Below are 23652 nucleotides of genomic sequence, written 5' to 3'. Positions count from 1 at the left end.
CCATTCGATGAGATCATGGCTGATCCTTTAATTCAGTATCCCGTCCCCGCCTTCTCTCCGTAACCCTTAACCCCTTTTGCCCGTAGAAATATATCTAATTCCCTCTTAAATATATTTAATGAGCTGGCGTACACTGCCCTCTGTGGCAATGAGTTCCACAGGTTCACCACTCTCTGAGTGAAGAAATTCCCCCTCATCTCTGTCCTAAATGGTTTAGCCCTTATCCTTAAATTATGTCCTCTAGTTCTGTTCTCACCCGCCAAGGGAAACATTCCTTCTGCATCCAGTCTGTCTAGACCTGTCAGAATTTTATACACTTCTATGAGGTCCCCTCTCAATCTTCTAAACTCCAGTGTGTACATCCCTAAACTACATAGTCTCTCCTCATAGGTCATTCCCGCCATTCCTGGTATCAGCCTGGTGAATCGCCGCTGCACCCCCTCCATGGCAAGAACATCCTTCCTCAGATGAGGCGACCAAAACTGTACACAGTACTCGAGGTGTGGTCTCACCAGTGCCCTGTACAGCTGCAGCAAGGTATCCCTGTTCCTGTATTCTAACCCTTTTGCTATGAAGGCCAGCATACCGTTTGCCTTCTTGACCGCCTGTTGCACCTGCATGCTCGCCTTCAGTGACTGGTGTACAAGAACACCCAGGTCTCTCTGTACTTCCCCCTCTCCCAATCTATTGCCATTTAAATAATAATTTGCCCTCCCGTTCCTGCACCCAAGGTGGATAACTTCGCACTTGTCCACATTATAGTGCATCTGCCATTTATCCGCCCAATCGCCCAGTCTGTCCAAATCGCTCTGGAGCTTCCTGGTCTCTTCCTCTGAGCCCACCCCCCCTCCTAGTTTAGTGTCGTCTGCAAATTTGGAAATGCTGCATCCGACTCCCTGATCCAGGTCATTAATGTAAATTGTGAACAGCTGGGGGCCCAGGACAGATCCCTGTGGTACCCCACTTGTTACTGCCTGCCATTCAGAAAATGAGCTGTTTATTCCAACTCTCTGTTTTCTATCTGACAGCCAGTTCCCTATCCACGCCAAAACTTTCCCCTTTATCCCATGAGCCTCAATTTTCCATGCTAATCTTTTATGTGGGACCTTATCGAAGGCCTTTTGGAAGTCCAGGTACACCACATCTACTGGCTCTCCCCCATCTATTCTACCAGTTACTCCCTCAAAAAATTCCAATAGATTAGTCAAGCACGATTTACCCTTTGTAAATCCATGTTGACTCTGTCCTATCCTGTCCCCATTTGCTAAGTGCTCCGCTATTTCATCCTTAATGATGGACTCCAGCATTTTGCCCACAACTGATGTAAGGCTTACAGGTCTGTAATTACCTGCTTTTTCCCTACCCCCCTTTTTGAATAGTGGGGTAACGTTAGCTACCCTCCAATCCATCGGCACTGTTCCCAAGTCTAATGAATTCTGAAAAATCATCCTTAGTGCATCCGCTATCTCTAGGGCCACCTCCTTCAGTACCCTAGGATGCATGTTATCAGGCCCTGGGGATTTGTCCACCTTCAATCCCTTTAGCTTCCTTAACACCATATCCTTAGAGATATTGATTTGCGTCAGTTCCTCCTTTGCCAATGTCCCTATTTTTCCCGATATCCCAGGGAGGTTTTTTGTGTCTTCCTTCGTAAAGACTGACCCAAAGTATGCATTTAGTTGATCTGCCATTTCCTTATTTCCCATTATATATTCCCCCGTATCTGACTGCAATGGACCAACTTTGGTTTTCACCAGTCTTTTCCTTTTGATATATTTATAAAAGCTTTTGGAGTTAGTTTTTATATTTTCCGCCAGCTTGTTTTCGTAAGCTATTTTGCCCCTCTTGATCATGCCCTTTGCCCTCCTTTGCTCTATCTTAAACTGTTCCCAATCTTCCGCTCTGGCGCTTTTTTTGGCTATTTTATACGCCCTATCTTTGGATTTTATGCTGTCTCTAATTTCCCCTGTTATCCACGGTTGAGTCACCTTTTTAGATTTCCTTTTATGCCAGATTGGTATAAACAATTTTTGCAATTTTGTCATTCTATCTTTAAATGTTTGCCATTGTTTATCTACCTCCAGTCCTCCCAGGAACGTTGTCCAATCAGACCTACTCAGTTCCCGTCTCATGGCATCATAATTCCCCTTGTTTAAATTCAGGACCTTAGTCTCTGAGTCAATTTCTTCGCTCTCCATTTCGAGTGAGAAATCGATCATGTTATGATCGCTCTGACCCAAGGGTCCCCGTACAACAAGATTACTGATTAGTCCCTTCTCATTGCACAGTACCCAGTCCAATATAGCCTGTTCCCGAGTTGGTTCCTCGACATATTGATCCAGATAACCATCCCTTAAACACTCAAGGAATTCCTCCTCCTCATTATTTTTACTGATTAGGCTAGTCCAATCTATATGTAAGTTAAAGTCACCTATGATGACAGCTGTGCTCTTATTGCACGCTTCTCTAATTTCCCTCGTGATGCCCTCCCTAACCTCTATTTTACTATTTGGAGGCCTATATACCACTCCTATTAATGTTTTTCGCCCCTCGCTATTTCTTAGCTCCACCCATATAGATTCTGTATTAACTGAGTTAATATCCTTCTTTTCAATTGCATTTATCCCCTCTTACTAGCAATGCTACCCCTCCTCCCTTTCTTTTTTGTCGATCCTTCCTAAATACTGAATACCCCTGTATGTTAAGCTCCCAGCCCTGCTCACCCTGCAACCATGTTTCCGTAATCCCAATTAGATCATAATTATTAACCTCTATTTCCACAGCTAATTCATCTACCTTGTTCCTGATGCTTCTCGCATTAAGGTATAAAACCCTCAGGCTTTTTTTATGCTCACATTTTTTATGAATTAGTTTGGCCCTTTGTTTTTTGTTCCTCACCCTTTTACCATTTATTTCTGTCTGCCTTTCACTTTCCTCTATTTCACTACATAGGTTTCTTGAATAGCGGTGTTACATTTGCTACCTTCCAATCTACTGGGACCGTTCCAGTATCTAGGAAATTTTGCAAGATCACAACCAATGCATCGACTATCTCTGCAGCTACCTCTTTTAGAACCCTAGGATGTAGGCCAAACAGGTCTGCCTGTGTATGTACTGTCCCACCGGCAGGACAGACCCACCAAAGGCGGGGGAACAGTGGTATACAGTCGGGTGGAGTGGTCCTGGGACTGGGAGTCCTCAACATTGACACTGGATCACCTGAAGTCTCACGGCTGCAGGTCAAACATGGGCAAGGAAACCTCCTGCTGATTACCACCTACCACCCTCCCTCAGCTGATGAACCAGTACTCCTCCATGTTGAACACCACTTGGAGGAAGCACTGAGGGTAGCAAGGGCACTGAATGTACTCTGGGTGGGGGACTTCAATGTCCATCACCAAGAGTGGCTCGGTAGCACCACCACTGACCGAGCTGGCCGAGTCCTGAAGGACATCCCTGTCAGACTAGGCTTGCCGCAGGTGGTGAGAGAACTAATACGAAGAAATAACCTACTTAAACATCCTCACCAATCTACCTGTTGCAGATGCGTCTGCCCATGACAATATTGGTAGGTGTCACCACCACACAGTCCTTGTGAAGATCAAGTTCCGTCTTTGCACCGAGGACACCGTCCATCATGTTGTGTGGCACTACCACTGTGCTAAGTGGGATAGATTCAGAACAGATCTAGCAGCTCAAATCTGGGCACCCATGAGGTGCTGTGGGCCATCAGCAGCAGCAGAATTGTATTCCGCCACAATCTGTAACCTCAAAGACCAGCATATCCCTCACTCCTCCATCATCATCAAACCAGGGGACCAACCCTGGTTCAGTGGGTAGTGCAGAAAAGCATGCCAGGAACAGCACTAGGCGTACCTAAAGGTGAGGTTCCAACCTGGGGAAGCTACAACACCGTACTTGCATGCATGCTAAACAGTGGAAGCAGCATGCTATAGACAGGGCTAAGCGATACCACACTGATCAAATTAAAGCTCCACAGCCCTGCCACATCCAGTCGTGAATGGTTGTGGGCAATTAAACAACTAACTTGAGGAGGAGGTTCTATAAACATCCACATCCTGAATGATGGCGGAGCTCAGGACCTGAGTGCAGAAGTGCTGAGTAGATGTGCATCCCAGCCTCCTCCTGAGGACCCCACCATCACAGAAGCCAGTCTTCAGCCAATTCGATTCCCTTCTCATATCATCAAGTAACGGCTGAGTGCACTGGACACAGCAAAGAGTCTGGGTTGCGACAACATCCCGGCTGTAAAGCTGAAGACCATTAAGGCATCTTTCAGCAGTTCTGTTCGATAACGAGTGAAGTGCGTGAGAATGACATGCATCAGAAAAGCCCATGCACAGCACAAGTTTTAGACTTTAAAAAAAATTCAGTATTAACCCATTCATCCTACAATTTTACTGACTGTGCTGTGTACTCTAATAGGTGTGGGCATTGTCAGAGACTTCAGTCAACGTGGAATGAACTAGGGGACAAGTACAACAACATGGATAAACCTCCAGCAAACGTAGCTAAAGTTGACTGCACCAAAGATACACAGACCTGTTCAGATCACGGAGTCCGTGGATATCCTACGTAAGTAGGGAGTTTTGGGTTGGGGACCTTTCATTGAAAACGTTTTTAAACATCATGCAGGTACGGGAGGGGTGAGTTACCTATGCCAAGACATTATCAAGGTGCTTGCAGGTAGTCTGCTCTCTGAAGATGTAAACTGTCAGCAACATACAAGATTTATTCAGTTTGGACCTTGGCTTTGATTTGGCGGGGAGAGTCTGGGGTTTTAGTTTTGTCATAGTGAATGCTGGTTTATATTAAGTCTGTCGTTACAAAACTTTATTCCTGGTCTGAAATTGTTCTCTGCAACCATGCTGACAAATTCGCAGAACTAATAAAACCAAATGATAGAACTGATGCAGTGTGCTGCCAGGTACATTGGTGCAGTATCTTCTGCAAATATTTATCCTTTGTACTGTCTGCAGATCCAGGGAGATGACACACACTGTGATGTGGAAACATACTTTTATCACAGTAATAAAGCTTCTATGATGTAAGGTGCAGCTTCATTACTGCGGTCTTAACTTTAAACGATGAACTGTGCATTTAAAACACAAAAGTCCACAAACACTCAGCCTATCATCCCCACCTCTTTCCCTGACACCCCCACCACCCCCCTCTAAATTTTGAAAGATTACTTGGTCATTGTGACATATCCAGCAATTTTTCCTTCCAATTAGATTAGATGCTTTGTGCAGAAAATCTTCATTTCATTTCTTACCAAACAGCATTTTGAAGCTAGCGTTGGATATATAATGAGTTTGCTATTCTGTTTAATTTTTATTTTAAAGTGGCTTTTCTGGTTCTCCTTTAGATTGAAGTTTTTCAGACCCGACCAGGAAGCAGTGAAGTATCAGGGACCACGAGACTTCCAGTCACTGGAGACCTGGATGCTTGAGACTGTGAATGCTGAACCTGCTGTAAGTCTTTAGGAAGTCACTTAACTCTTAAGCTCAGGAATGTTTTATAATGTAGACTGTTAACAGTGAGAAATCACAGCGGCAACTGTCCCTCCATACTACCAGCTTGTTCTCCTCTTCCTGAACAAAATGCACGATCTAGCCGATGTTTGTTTTGTCTATTGCGTGTCATTTGTAATCCGCTTCCAGAGAGTGCCTTTTTAAAAAAAAAAACACTTTCAGACTATCAAACTACCTGCTATGTTGTTTGCAAAGAATCTGCTTTCATTACGCAAGCTGGTGTTTGTGCCTTGGACAATAACTGTTTCGTCGGGTGATTCCGCAGTGAAATGCCTGAAAGTTGTCCATGAAACTGCCAGCAGGCGTGGGCCAATGGGTAAAGCAGTACGTGCAAATACAGCTCACTGAATGGAAGACCTTATTTGATGTTTTAATTAATTTTCCTCTCGTGCTACATATATTGGGAGTATTTTGTGTTGCTTATCCTGAGTACTGAAGGAAGAACTCGCTGTGACACTGCCGTGGCTAACAAAATGGGAGCGCGTGCTCGACTGTCTGAAAGGCCTGCTCCTGTTCCCATGTTCCTCGGCTAAAAAGTAGAACCGGTGGCTTAGGTTTAGAATACTCCGACTTTTTAATTTTCACTGTCTATAATTATGCTCTTTTTAGTTTTATCTCTACCACAGGGAATAACAATATCGCAATATAATGAGAACTGATTTTAAAAACCTCCAACTACCTACAATAGTACACATTTAAAAATGTGCAAACATTTTTTTCCATATAGTGTACAGTAGTTTGAGTACAGGAAACTTTGTGCTATCCGGCACCGACGGGACCGAGCTGTTGCCATTCCCTCAAAACTGCCGGACAAACCAGCGTTAATGTTGAAGCATACGGAGCTTTTCATCTCCGTATCTGACAACAAACACTGTTGCTTAGCAACAGCTTCTAAACAGTCGGCCCGTACCTTGGAAGCGTCTCTGTAGCTTAGCAACAGCTTCAGAGAGACTTTCCAGAGCCTGACTGTTGGGGAAAAAAAAGCCACGAGAAGAAAAAAAACCTAACAAAACGGCTCCTGATTTTTGCCGGTGGCTCGAGCTTGCCGGACACTTAGCCTCCGGATAACACAAAGTTTCCTGTATCATTATTACGGTCTAGGTTCTAATGAGTATAATCCACTCCAGTCCAAAATGTGTAAGAAATTAATGGCTAAATGCTTTTTCCTTTAAATAACTAGTTTTTCCCCCATATTCATTCTTAGGCTGCCAGCTTGTCTGGGAAATTCCAGGCTCCCTGGATCAGCCATCAGCTTTTATGGTTTCATCAAACACATTTGGGTGGAAATTGGTTATGGCTTGTTTTTGGCTCCGTAATATTTCAAAATAACCTAAAACAAAAGCAAATCTAATGTTTGCCTGCGTGATTTCCCCTTTTACCCCATTCTGTCTTCCACAATGTTATTTTAATTCTTTGTCTAATTTCTAATTATTTGCCCTATTTTAACTACTGTGTAACCTTTTATTTAGACAAATCTTCTAAACATTTCACTTAGCCTATTGGGGAAAGGGTTACAAGAGGAAAAATGTAATTTAGAAATGGTGTATATTTTTTTGAAAGCAGCAATCATAACTTATGGTGAACAGCCAAAACTTGCATGTGTCTCGTGAGAGTTTGGTTTTCGTAAAAAAAAAAAGGAAATTCATAAATTTATGACTCGGTTGATCAACAAATGGGCCGTTAGTTTTGCATCCAAGAATGTGAGCAGATGTGGATTATCCTTAACTTGTTTTCCCTGTTCCTCTGCACCTTTTCCACCTGCTTCCTGCTTCGAAAAACATAGTGAGCACTATTTTGGCCTCTTCATTATGAAATCTGTGGAATAACTCTTGTGTATAGAAGTATTTATTCCTGTCTGGATAGTTCTTAAGGGTTTAAAATCAGACAGTAGCTTTGTCTTCCACATCATAGTCACTCTTTTATTCAGGCCTGAATTTTGTGGTCTGATCTCTAAGGTCCAAGTGATGTTGTTAGAAGTTCATTATTAAATCCCATGCTCCATTGATCACTCAACACAGTTTTACTCCATTGTGCAAATTAGTCGCTACATTTTTGTTCCTCCAGCCAGACATTCATTAACTCAACCTGCTCAATCAAACGCAACTTGTGTAACAGTTTTTGCAAGCCATTCACTCTTGAAAAAGACCAGGAAAAGGATAATCCTTGAGTTTGCACTTGAAAAATAAATACTATAAATCCATTCGGATTTCCTCATATTGTGCATTGAAACATTTGTTTGTTTTATTGAACTTGACACTGGAGGGTCACTATGAGGTGGGTGAGGAAGCCTGACTGAACATTAATATTGCAGTAACAACGGAAAATGCTGGAAAAACTCAGCAGGCCAGGCAACATCTGTGGCGAGAAATTAGAGTCGACGTTTCGGGTCTAACCCTTTTTCAAAACTGGAAAGGAAATGAAATAGATCGAAAGGCAGGGCTGCGATAGAACAAAAGAAGTGAAGGGACATTAAGAGGTATTCAAAACCAGACGAGATGGTGATAGGACTAGTGGAGACAAAAGACGGCTCAGATTAGGTATGAAGTGTTCTGGCAGAATGAGAGACAGCTGCCATCTGGGAGAGAGAAAAAAAAGGAAAGGGTGAGGGAAAACCCAAAACAAAAGGGTGGAAAAAAAATATAAGTAAAAATGTAATAGGGGCCGAGGTTATGATCTGAAATTGTTGAACTCGATATTGAGTCCGGAAGGCTGCAAAGTGCCTAATCGGAGGATGAGGTGTTGTTCCTCGAGTTTACGTTGAGCTTCATTTAATATTGCAGTGTTCTGGCACCAAAGCTATTCAAGTCTCGAGCTATCGGTTCCTTATTTTCAGAAGTTGCAACTTTTATATTTAAAGAGCATAGATAGGAAGGGGTTGTTGTGCTGAAAGTCATTTGCATAGCTGAGAGAGAAATATGTAAATGTATTACTCGAACATTAGCAGTAGGTGAACACTGCGGTAATAGTTACAGCCGAAGTAGTGAGGTGTTTAGAATGGCAGGAACTTTGTTTTGCATTGACTAATTTTGCTGTGTCCAGCTTTGGCGTACTGTTGTCTTAAATTAGCCCGAGAAACTGCAGTGGACTAGAAAATGTGCGAACATCTGGTGAGGGCAGAATTGTGTTTGGCGGTGATGATTACAGTGCTGAATAGCTCACTGACGTTCCCTGTATAAACACCTGTGATGAATGGCTACTTGGGTGAGACACTGCTAGGAACATAGGAACAGGAGTAGGCATTTCAGCCCCTCCTGCCTGCCTGCTCTGCCATGGGAGATCGATACCTCAACTCCATTTACCCGCCCTTTCTCCATATCCCTTGATACCCTTAACCAATAAAAATCTATCGATCTCGGTCTTGAAATGTTTAGTTGTCCTATCATCCAAAGTTTTGGGGGAGCGAGTTCCAGATTTCCGCTACATCTTGAGTGAAGAAGTGCTTCCTGATTTTGCTCCGAAGTGGCCTAGCTCTAATTCTAAGGTTGTGGCTTCTTGTTCTGGATTCCCTATTGAATCCCTTTATCATTTTCAACACCTCAGTTAGATCACCCACTCAACCTTCTAAACTCAAGAGGATACAAGCCAACGATAGCAAAATACTGCAGATGCTGGAAATCCGAAATAACAACAGAAAATGCTGGAAAAACTCAGCAGGCCAGGCAACATCCGTGAAGAGAAAATAGAGTCAACGTTTCGGGTGAACCCTTTGTCAAGACTAAAGAGGCACAGGCTCTGTGCCTCTTTATTCTTGACAAAGGGTTCACCCGAAACGTTGACTCTATTTTCTTTCCACGGATGTTGCGTGGCCTGCTGAGTTTTTCCAGCATTTTCTGTTGTTATTTAGGATACAAGCCAAAACCGATCCTCATAATTTAACCCCTTAAGCCCTGGTATCGGTATGGAACCGTACCCCAGTGTAAGTTGGCATTTTCAGAACAAGAGGGGATAAAAAATTGGCCGTTACTAAGATTTTATTTTAATTTGGTATTGGTCAACTCCCATTCATTTGAAGTGAGCTGTTCACAGTTTTAAAATGTAATCTGTTCTAATGGGGAGTACTCTGTCATTGTACATGTGTTGCATATTATTCCCGCTAGTGCTACGCTCTACCTTAGGAGGTAATCGTGTAAGAGGTATCTTATTGTAACTCTCCTTTCAAATTTTCCTCTACATAGAAATTGCCAGCCCACAATTTTCCACCCAATCATTTTAATAGCTGGAACATTGTGGGATGACCAGTACAGGAACGGATAAACCCATCTCGGACCAGTGCTCAGTGCCTCCAACAGGCCAGTCAAGGTGGTGTATGTGACATGGAGAGTGGCAGGTGGGATCCTTTGCCCTGTCACATCTGAATGCTGTCCCTGAATAGCCTTGGTTTTGATTGACTCCATACCCAGTATCAGAAGAAAGAAATGAAGTACTTTTGAAGTGTAGTCACCATTGTCATGTAGGAAACACGGCAGCCAATTTGCGCACAGCAAGGTCCAACAAACAGCAATGTGATAATGACCGGATAATCTGTTTCAGTGATGTTGGTTGAGGGATAAATATTTCCAGGACACCGGGGAGAACTCCTCTGCTCCTCTTTGAATAGTGCCATGGGATCTTTTATATCCACCTGAGGGGGCAGACGGGGCCTCGGGTTTAACGTCGCCTCTGAAAAGCAGTACCTCTGACAGTGCAGCACTCCCTCAGTTCTGCACTAAGTGTTGTAAAGTCTGTGGGTTGTATTGCAAATAATACACAGACTCCAAGATTAACAAATAAAACAGGTCTTTACTATTCAGAGGTTCGGGCGAATCTGCCCTAGTTAACGTATCACAACCCTTATATACTGGTGTGGTCACTATCGGTATTACAGTATACATGAGCCAACAAATAGTGCCACACCTAAAGTAGTGCTCTTAAAGGCGAACGGTTACATTCTATAGTTCCCTTAAAGGTAAACGGGTACATACACTACAATCCTCCCTTTTTAGCTTTTTACTTACAGAATCCCGTTAAACATACAATCTTCAACTTTATATAAACAGTTTGCAGATATACTCTCGATGGAGTCAACGTCATATAACAATTTACAGATATACTCTCGATGGAGTCAACGTCATATAACAGTTTACAAACATACTCTCAGTGGAAACAGTTTACAGGTTCAGTCTCTGTGGGAACAGTTCATAAATTCAGTCTCTGGTATTAATTCGTCCCAGACAGCATCTTTTTGGTGTAGCCGGTTCACCTGGTAACGTGACTCCTCCATAGCCTTTTTAACAGCTTGTACTTTCGTCCTGTTGAACCAGCAGTGCGGACTTATACAACCCACTGGCTGTCTTGATAATGTCCCTGGATTTTTTTTTTTTACAAATTTAGCACCTTTCGTAGTGTTCGGACTGAGGTAGTAGAAGTAATAATATTTTAAACAGTTATTATTTTCTGCTTCTTTTTCTTTTCTGCCTTTTTGAAACTCTCCGAGCTCCTTTCTCGGCTGCCATCTGTAGCGCCACCAACTCTCTATGTTCCTTAGACCTTAAGTGCTTCAACGGATTTCAGCACTTTGAGAGTTTTCATCACAAGCTGGGCAGACCACATCCTCATAATATTCAGTGTCACTCAACAGGTCATGGTAATATTCAGGTTCATCCTGAGTTAGGCCAGCGAGAGAGACTTCTTCTTCCTCCTCACCCGTCTGGACGTTAGCTGACGGTGGTTCCTTCCCTAAACATCTTTCTTGAAAAGCCTTCTTCATGCATTCACCTTGACGTGATTCAACGTACTTTTGGCATCCTTGTAAAATGTGTGTTGCCACCTCAGCTATCTCCGTGACTTTTGAGAGCTCCGAACTCGTTCCCCCTGAAGATTGAAGCTCGTGTTCAGATTGTTCCCCTTGTAGAGTCTTGTCCTTCAGCATATGAAGGAGTTGGCCGACCGTTAACTCTTCCCTGGGAACACGGTGGATCAGAGTCTTCTCCATTTCATCCACCTCTTTCTCCAATACTTCCACCTTACGTTCCTCTTGAACTTTGGCTTTCAGTGCTCGGAAAAGTTGCGCCGTGATGCTCTCTAGTTCATGTTCAGGGACCATTCTTACAGTGTCCTGTTCTTCCACTGCAAGGATTCCCAGTTGAATCTGTTCTTCAAGTTGTTGAACCTCAGACATTGCCGCCTCATATTTGTCTTGGGTGTCCTTCAATGTTTTTATAAGTTCTTGGACATCCTGTCTTTCATGCTCTGCCATGATTTTCACCTCTAATTGCTCATCTATGGATGGAGCTTCTATTGATGAGTCTGTCTTGGCCTTGAGCTCATCAAGAATTTTCTGCAGCCTTTGGACTTCTTGCTCATGTTCAACCTTTAGTTGTTCATATGCTTCTACTGAAACTAGCTTCTCGGAGGCTGCCGAGTTAACCCCCTTCTGAATTGTAGCCTGGGCCTGTTCATACTGTTCTTTCAACTTCTCACACTCTGCTTGTAAGGAGTCGTAAAGAAGAACTGGAATAAAATCCTGGCTCCCTGAAGATTCCTCTTCCTTTGGTTCATTCTGTAAATATTCTAGTTCCTGAACAGCATCAGGGGAATGTGATTGGTATTTGGCCATGATGGCTCTATGGTCGCTCTCTGCTTGAGCTAGCTGTCTCTGTAGTCTTTCCAGGTTCCCCCATTCGGTGTCCCAGAACTTTTCCATATTTTTCATCTCCTGTACGAGACGATCACTCAACTGTTCTAATTGTTGTCGTACTTTGACATAAGTTTGCGTCCGAGCTCGGTGTTCTTCCGTCATGGATGAATCCTTTGCTTGAACAGGCTCAGAATTCTCTGTCAACCTGGAGTTCTGCTCTGCAGCTTTATTCTTCTTGGTACCATAAGTCATAGAGTCATAGAGTTTTACAGCACAGAAAGAGGCCCTTCGGCCCATCGTGTCTGCGCCGCCCATCCATCCCTGTCCAGTCTAATCCCATTTTCCAGCATTTGGTCCATAGCCTTGTATGCAATGGCATTTCAAGTGCTCATCCAAATGCTTCTTGAATGTTGTGAGGGTTCCTGCCTCTACCACCCTTTCAGGCATTGAGTTCCACATTCCAACCACCCTCTGGGTGAAAAAGTTCCTCCTCAAATCCCCTCTAAATCTCCTGCCCCTTACCCTGAATCTATGCCCCCTTGTTATTGACCCCCCTACTAAGGGGAAAAGTTCCTCTTTGTCTACCCTATCTATGCCCCTCATCATTTTGTACACCTCAATCAGGTCCCCCCTCAGCCTTCTTTGCTCCAAGGAAAACAACCCCAGCCTGTCCAGCCTCTCTTCATAGCTGAGGCGCTCCATCCCAGGTAACATCCTGGTGAATCTTCTCTGCACCCTCTCCAAAGCAATCACATCCTTCCTATAGTGAGGCGACCAGAACTGCACACAGTACTCCAGTTGTGGCCTCACCAGCGTTTTGTACAGCTCCATCATAACCTCCCTGCTCTTATATTCTATGCCTCGGCTAATGAAGGCAAGTATCCCATATGCCTTTTTAACCACCTTATCTACCTGTTCCGCTGCCTTCAGGGATCTATGTACATGTACACCAAGGTCCCTCTGACCCTCTGTACTTCCTAGGGTCCTACCACTCATTGTGTATTCCCTTGCCTTATTTGTCCGTCCAAAATGCATCACCTCGCACTTTTCAGGGTTAAATTCCATTTGCCACTTTTCCGCCCATCTGACCAACCCGTTTATATCGTCCTGTAGCCTGAGGCTTTCCTGATCATACCTTTTACATTCTCATCCAAATCATTTATGTAGATCACAAACAACAAGGGACCCAGCACCGATCCCTGAGGTACCCCACTGGACACAGGCTTCCAGTCACAAAAGCAACCTTCGACCATCACCCTCTGCCTCCTGCCACTCAGCCAGTTTAGGATCCAACGCGCCAAGGCACCCTGGATCCCATGGGCTCTTACCTTCTTGACCAGTCTCCTATGCGGGACTTTGTCAAAAGCTTTACTGAAGTCCATGTAAACCACATCCACAGCATTTCCCTCATCCACCCCCCTAGTCACCCCCTCGAAAAATTCAATCAGATTTGTCAGACATGATTTACCCTTGACAAAGCCATGCTGACTATCCCCGATTAATCCTTGCCTCTCCAAGTGGAGACTAATTTTGTCCCTCAGAATTTTTTCCAATAATTTCCCTACCACAGATGTTAGGCTCACTGGCCTGTAATTCCCTGGTTTATCCCTGCTACCCTTCTTGAATAATGGTACTACGTTAGCTGTTCTCCAGTCCTCTGGTACATCCCCTGTGGCCAGAGAGGTTCTGAAAATTTGTGTCAGAGCCCCTGCAATCTCCTCCTTTGCCTCCCACAGCAGCCTGGGATACATCTCGTCCGGGCCTGGGGATTTATCCACTTTTTGGCCTGCTAAAACCGCTAGCACCTCCTCCCTCTCGATGCTAATATGTTCAAGTATGTCACAGCCCCCTTGCCCGATTTCTATGTCTGCATCGTCTTTCTCCATAGTGAACACAGATGCAAAAAATTCATTTAAAACCCCGCCTACATCATCTGGCTCTACACACAGATTGCCACTTTGGTCCCTAATGGGCCCTACCCTTTCCCTGGTTATCCTCTTGCCCTTAATATACTTATAAAACATCTTAGGATTTTCCTTTATTTTGCTCGCCAGTGTTATTTCATGGCCCCTCCTCGCCCTCCTAATTTCTTTTTTAAGTATGCCCCTGCATTTTTTATACTCCTCTAGGGCTTCTTCCGTCTTTAGTCTTTTGTAACTGCCAAAAGCCCCCCTTTTATTTCTAATGCATTTTTGTATATCCCTTGTCATCCAAGGTTCCCTTTGCTTGTTGGTCCCACCCTTGACCTTTACAGGAACATGTTGGCGTTGTACTCTCTCTATTTCCCTTCTGAAAGTCTCCCACTGTTTTGATGCGGATTTTCCTTTCAGTAGCTGCTCCCAGTCCAATTTGGCCAGATCCTGCCTTATCATATTAAAATCGGCCTTCCCCCAATTTAGAACCCTTATTTCCGGGCCGTCTTTGTCTTTTTCCATGACCACCTTAAATCTCACCGAATTGTGGTCACTGTCGCCAAAATGCTCTCCTACTGACACTTCCACCACTTGCCCGGCTACATTCCCCAGAATTAGGTCCAGTACCGCCCCCGCTCTTGTAGGACTTTCTACATGTTGGCTCAAAAAGCTCTCCTGGATGCACTTTAAGAATTTTGCACCCTCTAAGCCTTTCACACTCTGACTATCCCAATTTATATTGGGGAAGTTGAAATCCCCCACTATTATTACCCTATTATTTTCGCACTTTTCTGAGATTTGCCTACATATCTGTTCCTCTATCTCCCCCTGACTGTTTGGGGGCCTATAGTACACTCACAGCAAAGTGCTTGCCCCCTTTTTGTTTTTAAGTTCTACCCATATGGCCTCATTAGAGGAACCCGCTAATATATCATCCCTCCTTACAGCAGTAATTGACTCCTTAATTAATATTGCAACACCCCCTCCCCTTTTACACCCCCCTCTGTCTCGCCTGAAGATTCTATACCCCGGAATATTGAGCTGCCAGTCTTGACCCTCCCTCAACCATGTCTCCGTGATAGCAACAATATCATACTCCCATGTGTTCAACAACAACTTCAGTTCATCCACCTTATTTGCAAGACTCCTTGCATTAAAATAAATGCCTTCCAGCCCTGCCATATTCTCTTTTGCCTTCACATATTTGCTTTACCTTCCCAGCTGACTTGTTTTTCCCTCTGTATTTGGCTGTAAATCACCCCCTACTATAGCTCCACTCTGTACCCCATCCCCCTGCCAAGTTAGTTTAAACCCCCCCCCAGCAGTGCTAGCAAACCTCCCCACAAGGATATTGGTTCCCCTCTGGTTCAGGTGTAAACCGTCCGACTTGCACAAGTCCCACCTTTCCCAGAAGCAGATCCAGGAAACTAAAGCCCTCCCCCCTGCACCATCCCTTTAGCCACGCATTCATCTGTTCTATCTTCCTATTCCTATACTTACTAGCACGTGGCACCGGGAGTAATCCAGAGATTACAACCCTTGAGGTCCTGCTCTTTAATCCTTCACCTAGCTCCCTAAATTCTTGCTGCAGGACCTCATCCCTCTTTTTACCTATGTCGTTGGTACCAATGTGGACCACGACCACTGGCTGTTCACCCTCCCCCTCCAGAATGCCCTGCAGCCGCTCAGTGACATCCTTGACCCTGGCACCAGGGAGGCAACAAACCATCCTGGATTCACGTCTATGGCCACAGAAACGCCTATCTGTTCCCCTTACTATAGAATCCCCTACCACTATTGCTCTCCCACTCTTTTTCCCCCCTTCCTGGGCAGCAGGAGCACCGCCAGTGCCAGGAAGTTGGCTGCTGCTGCCTTCCCCTGGTGAGTCATCCCCCTCAACAGTATCCAAAGCGGTATACTTGTTTGAAAGGGGGATGTCCGCAGGGGTTCCCTGCACTACCTGCCTGCCTTTGTTGCTCCGCCTGATGGTCACCCCCTGTGCTGCCCTACCCTGAGGCGTGAACAACTCGCTAAACGTGCTATCCACGAGCCTCTCAGCATCGCGTATGCTCCAAAATTCATCCACCCGCAGCTCGAGCGCCACAATGCGGTCTACAAGTAGCTGCAGCTGGATGCATTTCCCGCACACATGGTCGCCAGGGACACTGGCAGCGTCCCTGATTTCCCACATAGAGCAGGAGGAGCAGAACACGGGTCTGAGCTCTCCTGCCATGACTTACTCCTTTAATTAATCTAAAAATTTATTCAATACCCCAGTTACAGGTATACTCTAGGGCGCTTTATTTGCCAACTGTCCTCACCACAACAGAGCCCCTAGAAATTTAACACCACAGAATTCAAGCTTGTAATGAAAAGAGAGAAATACTCACCAACCAATCACTTACCTGCTCCCTGGTGATGTCACACCCCGATTACTTTTTACCTCCCTGCAACTACCGAGCTCGCAGACTGGAGTTTGGTATGCCTCTCCTGGCCTCGCTGCCGCTTTTATTGCCGCCGCCGAGTCTCCCACAGGTCCCGCCTCTCGCTGCCTGCTGCCGCTGCTCTGAGGCCTCTCCTGGCCTCGCTGCCGCTTTTATTGCCGCCGCCGAGTCTCCCACAGGTCCCGCCTCTCGCTGCCTGCCGCCGCTGCTCTGAGGCCTCTCCTGGCCTCGCTGCCGCTTTTATTGCCGCCGCCGAGTCTCCCACAGGTCCCGCCTCTCGCTGCCTGCCGCCGCTGCTCTGAGGCCTCTCCTGGCCTCGCTGCCGCTTTTATTGCCGCCGCCGAGTCTCCCACAGGTCCCGCCTCTCGCTGCCTGCCGCCGCTGCTCTGAGGCCTCTCCTGGCCTCGCTGCCGCTTTTATTGCCGCCGCCGAGTCTCCCACAGGTCCCGCCTCTCGCTGCCTGCCGCCGCTGCTCTGAGGCCTCTCCTGGCCTCGCTGCCGCTTTTATTGCCGCCGCCGAGTCTCCCACAGGTCCCGCCTCTCGCTGCCTGCCGCAGTCCTTCTGCCTGTCTTCGTTTTCGACTTGGTCTTATCATCATCCATTTCAGAATCTGAGCTGATAGCTTGCACCGAGTCCTCCTTCCCTATGGCTTTTAGGTAGTGCCATTCTATGTTTATTTTCTGCATCCACTCCCGCCCGAGGTGTGGTGGTCCTCCCTCAGGTAATACGTACAGATTCATTCGTGGGTGTTCTTTGCCCCTATCTCTCACTTTGACTCGTATTTTTCCCATGGGGTATACATTATGCCCCGTGTATGTCTGTAATACGAATTTAGTATTTCTTAAGGGTATGTGAGAGAATAGCCGGTGGTAGTCCTTTTGGTTGATGACTGATACAGCTGATCCCGTGTCCAGCTCCATTCGTACTTGGACTCCAGCTATTTTTAGTGTGACCCAGATCGTCTGTAGATCAGTTACTTTACCCACATTGTGGATTCTCAGACTATCCAGCTCCTGGCTGTTTGGATCTGAGTCTGAATTTTGTTCGTCTGAACTCTTTTCAGCCACCTGATGTACCTTGTTGTACTTTTCTTGTGGTGGTGGCTTCCTTTGCTTGTTGGTCTTCTTTCCGGACCTGCATACCTTCGCGATGTGACCCAGTTTGCCACATTTCCTGCACTCTTGGTTCTTAAACCAGCACTGGTCGTGCGTTGTCTTTCCACAACGGTAGCATTTGGAAGTGCTTGCAGTAATTTGGTCCACCCCGAGTGCCGCCGCCTTTAGCTGCATTTCCGCCGTTCCTTTCGCTGCAGCTTCGTGCGATGAAGCTATGAGGACAGCCCTGTCCAGTGTGAGGTCGTTTTCTTCCAGAAGTCGCTTCTGCGTTCCTTCTTTGGCCAAGCCGCATACGAACTTGTCCCGCAGCGCCTCTGTCAAATTCCCTCCAAACTGGCAGTATTTCGCTAGCTTACGCAGTTCGACTAAGTATTCCGCATTGCTTTCATCTTTCCTCTGGGTTCTGGCGTAAAATTTAAATCGTTCAGCCAGCATCAACGGTGTGGGGTTCAAGTGATCCTTCAGCACTGCTACGATCTCTTCGAAGGTCTGGTCCACTGGTTTAACTGGTGCTATTAGATGTTTCAAGAGCCCGTATGTTTTTGCTCCCATCGAATTTAACAAAGTTATTGCCTTGTCGTCATCCTCAATTTCGTTGGCTTTGCAATATATTTCTATGCGTTCCACATACGTGGCCCAGTCCTCTATCTCAACATCAAAATCATTAATATTTCCTCGCTTAGGCATCTTCTTCTCTTCTCGAGAACAACACAAGTATTTCTTTACTTATTATTATTTTTCCTCTCTTCTTGAGAACAACACCAGTATTCCTTTACTTATTATTATTTTTCCTCTCTTCTTGAGAACAACACCAGTATTTCTGTAAATTCTTATTATTTTTCTAAGATGGCGGTTTCCCGCTTCTGTCTTCTTCCCCGGCGGTTTTCCCGCGAAAAATGGCGGCTTTCCCGCGCTTCTCGGCTCTCCCCGCCCACTTTAATGGCGATTTTCCCCGCGCTTTTCTGTTCTCCCCGCCCACGGCAATGGCGGTTTCCCGCTTCTTCCCCTGGCGGGAGGGGTACACTTTCCCCCGCGGGCGACGGCCGCTGGCTACCGGTCCCCAGCCTGTGCGTCGGCTTCAGCGCTCTCCGCTGGCTTTCAGACCCCCAGCCCGCGCGTCGGCTTCAGCGCTCTCCGCTGGTTTTCAGATCCCCAGCCCGCGCGTCGGCTTCAGCGCTCTCCGCTGGCTTTCAGATCCCCAGCCCGCGCGTCGGCTTCAGCGCTCTCCTTCCCGCGGCAGGCAACCGGCTCCGGGTACCCCCGATGACGGCGGACAGTTACAGCCTCTGAACTGGCTCTCGGCCAATTCCCGATTTCTCGGCTCTGTCTCACCCGGCCTGCTCCCGGTCTCGGCGCCTCTGGACCCGACTTTGTCTGGCTCCTTTCCCCCTCGACCGTGGTCGAGTGTACCGCCCTTATCCTCTGGTTTTACTCCTTCCTTATTTTCTTTTACTGTTCCCTTACTCACAGTCCGTGGCAGCCTTGCCTCTCTTGTCGATCGGCTCGCTCCTCACTGTGGCAGAAGGGACCGTCAGTGCCTGTTGCAGATGGAAGTTTTCAATGCCAAAATCTTCCTCTTTGCTATCGCTGCAGCCTCGAGTTTTCACCCAGCAGAACGACGAGGGCGGGTGCCTCACTTCGACGCTCCTTAGTTGCTTAGGAACTACCGTTGCCGCAGGGTACGATCGGCCTCGTCGCCATTGTAAAGTCTGTGGGTTGTATTGCAAATAATACACAGACTCCAAGATTAACAAATAAAACAGGTCTTTACTATTCAGAGGTTCGGGCGAATCTGCCCTAGTTAACGTATCACAACCCTTATATACTGGTGTGGTCACTATCGGTATTACAGTATACATGAGCCAACAAATAGTGCCACACCTAAAGTAGTGCTCTTAAAGGCGAACGGTTACATTCTATAGTTCCCTTAAAGGTAAACGGGTACATACACTACAAGTGTCAGCCCTGATTATGTGCTCAAGTTTCTGGAGTGGGACTTGAACCCACGACCTTCTGCCTCAGAGGGCGCTACCACTGAGCGAAGGTTGACACTGGAAGCATTTGATTTAGTGTCTGAAACTATAACCTTGATGTTACTTTGAAACCCCTGCAGCCAGGTGTTTTTACCAGTTGACCCAACTTGTTCACAACATAGCAAACCCAGAGAGGGATGGGACATTGGCCGCCTTGGGCTGGTGCTGGTTTGAAGGCTGCACTGAAGTATTTCCTGCTCAATATTTGCATGCGTTCTATTTTTAAAAGAGGGTAACTGATATGCCAGTGGATTTGCTGCTGAATTAATTACCTTTATTGCTCTTTGAACTTGTAACTGGTACCTTAAATATTTGAACCATGGGATTGTAGGCCCAGAAGGGGGGAGACCTGTGGAGTTTCAAGGCTGTAGTGTTTTCGCTAGGATGTTAGCAAGGCATAATGGTGGGTGTGTAAAATCTTTATGTTCCACGTGAACTGTGAAGAATGACTAGCAGTACAATTATAGATTTTTGCCCTTTCAAGCTTACATTGTATGTAGAGAGAACGTTTTGCGGTACATAGCACTAGAAATTTACCCTAGAATTAAGACAACTTGAGGTGAAAAATTCAGAGTGTCAGACAAGTGGCATATCTCACATTAAAGCATACCGGTTTAAGTGCAGTTCCCCTAACCCCCACCCACCCAGGATTATGCTGCTAATCTCCTAAATAAACCTACTGATGCTGAAATGTAAGCACGAAAAATGGTCTCTTTCATTTGAGAGCCTGTTTCTGGATCTAACGTATCCATTTTCGTCTTTTTCTTACCAACCCCATCGCCCTTTAGGAATTGATGTGGTTCCCTTGTAAATGCATCAGCGTAGTCAGTATTCATTAATATCTACTGCATTTGGTGGGAGTCTGTTCTATAAATTGATCGTGCTTAAGCTTGAAGAAAGTATCATTGGGCTTTGGACTTGAAGATGAGTCACTGTTGACAGTCAAACTTGCTTCCCTTTGTTGGGTAAGTTGTTTTTTTTGCCTGTTCCCCACCAGGCCTCTGGGTGAGCTGCTCATCATCAGATGTAGAAAAATGGATGTATGATATTACCTTTTATGTAGCTGGATTCATTAAGGTTGGGTGAGCGAAAGAGTAGAGAGGACTACAGAGCAGTCTGTCTGGAGAAAGTAAGACGTGCATTGTTCAAATGCAGCATTAAGGAGATGAAGGGAGATAGTGGGCTGGAATTTGCCAATGGGGAGCTTTTGGAGGCGGGACTCCCACTTGTCGGGTTTTAGTCCCGCCTCCATTGATTTCTGGCCAACCCACGCTATTTTCCCTTGATTGACCTTGTTACGCCCGCCCAGCGGCCTTAGCAGGCCAATTAAGGGGAAGCCGGTTACAGAGAATGTCAGCGTATGACGTTTCATCTGTCAAAAATTTTGACAGCTCTGTGAAGCTGTCAAACACTGACATTCTCTGTAGTTTGATGAGTTCTTGTATTCAAGACCCATCAAACCTCTTCCTTTTGCAGAAATTAGATGGTTGTTGCATTGGAGAATGCAGCAGCCATCTGTCATCTCTGCCGCGGAGATGCGAGACTCTCCGCATCCCCAACGATTGAAGCCTGCAGGAAGAAACAAAGGTAAGTAAACTTTTTCTAACACTTTCCACTTACCTCACATACTCACCTCTCCACACTTGCACCCATCACATAATTAACTTCACAGCGCACTTTTGCACCCCTCCGACCCCCGCAGACCCACTGCTCACCTCGGTGACCCTGGCGGGGTTCGCAGCCTTCGGGAAGCCCACACTTGTGTAGGCAAAATGGGGCTAATCCTCTTATCTGCCTGTTAACAGGCAGTTAAGTGGCTGTAATCCCCTTCCTGCCTCCAGGAGACGGGACCCGGCGCGGGTCGTCTACCCGCCTCCTGGGAAGATGGCACGGAGGTGGGTTGGGGGCGGGATGGGTACCCACCCCCAGATTCTGCCATTTTCCCAGCAGTCCCACCTCCAAACCTGCCTCCCCAGGGCTGGCAAGATCGCACCCAGTGTGTTGTCCAAAGTGGAAGAGATGCATTTCCTTTAGGGAAAAATCTTTATAGCTTAATATGCACCTTAAAACGCAATTTTGTCTCCCTATAATTGAAAAATGAAATCCTAATTTATTTTATTTTTTTATATACGCATGTTAGCAAATAGAATCTGAGCCGGAACCTCCCACAGCCCCAGAAGCCAAGCAGGGCTTGTATGAGCTATCAGCCAGTAACTTCAAGCTGCACACTGGACAAGGTATGTTCTGCACCAGGTTATGTGTTTGTTTGTTTGATTGATGTTTTTTAAGTCTGGATGTACTGGAGCTGAATCATGACCTGTTGAACACGAGTAGAAGTTTGTAGAATAACTTGTATCTCTTATTTTATTCTGTAAAGAGTGCGACGACGGAGTCACAAATGTGAATGATGGGGCTTTAGCTCCTCTTTTTAAAGGAAGTTGCTTTTACCTTGTTCCTGTAGTGACCACTCTAGAACATGGCTCTAGAACAAAAAAAAAACAGGCCATCTTGGGGAGGACATTTGCAATAATCAGTTTCATTAATTTAATGGTAGCATGGAAATACACTGGCCTAGAAATTCAGTTGCCTTAGCGCCGCTTTTGAGGCGCTAGAGGGACTAGCGCCAGAGTTATGGCCAGTTTAAAAATTTCCTGGGGCCCTAAATCGGCGTTGCACCGGTAGCGCTGCGCCGGCACCGATGACGTCATCGGTGTGCGCAGCGTCCCGGTTGCCATGCCGACGGGCCCTAGCGCCGAAATTCAGTTGCGGCCGCCTCGCCCGTGGCAGCCGCAACTAAGACTCTGGCAACAGAGTCTTGCATGAGTTTGCGCCGGCGCATTAAAGGCCCCGCGGCGGCCGGCCGCTTTCCCGCCGGCCGCCTGCCCGCAGCTCCCTCCCCGGACTTCTCCCCCCCACCCCCCGGAACAGATGCAAGCCCGGCACTTGTCCGAGGTGCCGGGCTCATTTTTAGACAGATTTGCGCGGGCCGCGGCCGGGTGCAGGCAGCTCCTCCTTAACGGAAGGAGGAGGCCTGCACTTCCCGAGCCTGCCGCACCGCATCGGGTGCCGCAGCGCCGGAATTGCGGCGCGAAACGGCAGTTAGCGCCGATTTACCGCCGCAAAGACCCTTCAGTAGCGCCGGCAGCCGTTTGGGCGCGGCCCTGCTGAATTTTTGGCGCGCGCAGGGGGACTTAGCGCCGGCACTAACTTCCGGCGCTAAAGCCCTGGCTAAGCCAAAACCCAATTTCTAGGCCACTGTCTGCTACATTTATAGCGTTTTGTAAAAGTAAATAAATAAGCACTGCACTTGATGCGAGTGCTAACTATAGTAGCAGGTTGGCAAACTTGCTATAGTCCTCATTGGCTGACTTGTGTTAACGGTTTGAAGGAGTGTATGCATATGTGGTTGCTGCTGAGAGAACCGTCCGTCCAAGGCAAGCACCGGTTCGTGGGAACCTAATGAAAGCCAGGCTTTTTCCTGTGTGCTTCAAAATAGCGTAGAGTCATTTTATATCAAGACGACTCCTACCAATCAATTAATTTCAATTTCAATTTTTATTTGTCACATAACCAAATACAACAAGTGAAATCCAGTCAGTGAAATGCTTTTTTCTTAACGAGCCGAGCGCACCAAGCAGCAAAGGACACTTAGCTGCCTGGTACGCACGGAGCCCGCAAGGACGGCAGCCATCTTCACCGGCGCCATCACAATAGGGTCCGCTCTCGCCTCGCTCCGCCTTTCCCGCACTCCTGCCCGACAATCTTCAGCCGCCGTGGTACCGACGTCCCGGGGCCTGCTTCTCCCTGGCTCTCCTTCCACCCGGTCTGACCTCCGAGCCTCCCGCGGTGTCCGACTTTCCAGGGCCTGCTTTTCCCGCCCTCGGTCCGCTGGCCGCCTCTCCTCCTACCGGTTCAACCTCCGAGCCTCCCGCCGAGGAGCTGCCGGCTACCGTGCTACAGCGGGTCGTCGTGGCC

The 23652-nt window shown here is 46.6% G+C and overlaps 1 protein-coding gene across 1 annotated transcript in view; it reads left to right on the top strand.

Moving 5' to 3' along the window:
- txndc5 (thioredoxin domain containing 5) overlaps nt 1-23652 on the top strand; it is a 46176-nt gene that overhangs the window by 5160 nt on the left and 17364 nt on the right. Inside the window, exons 2-4 of the mRNA XM_085993602.1 lie at nt 4447-4596; nt 5390-5495; nt 21818-21914. Coding sequence (XP_085849728.1) covers nt 4447-4596; nt 5390-5495; nt 21818-21914 — 353 coding nt within the window. The remainder of the gene's footprint in view (nt 1-4446; nt 4597-5389; nt 5496-21817; nt 21915-23652) is intronic.

Source organism: Somniosus microcephalus, chromosome 7, assembly GCF_052327205.1.
Source record: "Somniosus microcephalus isolate GS21.2 chromosome 7, FLI_Smic_1.0, whole genome shotgun sequence".
NCBI lineage: Eukaryota > Metazoa > Chordata > Chondrichthyes > Squaliformes > Somniosidae > Somniosus > Somniosus microcephalus.
This window is presented reverse-complemented; position numbering and strand designations above follow the sequence as displayed.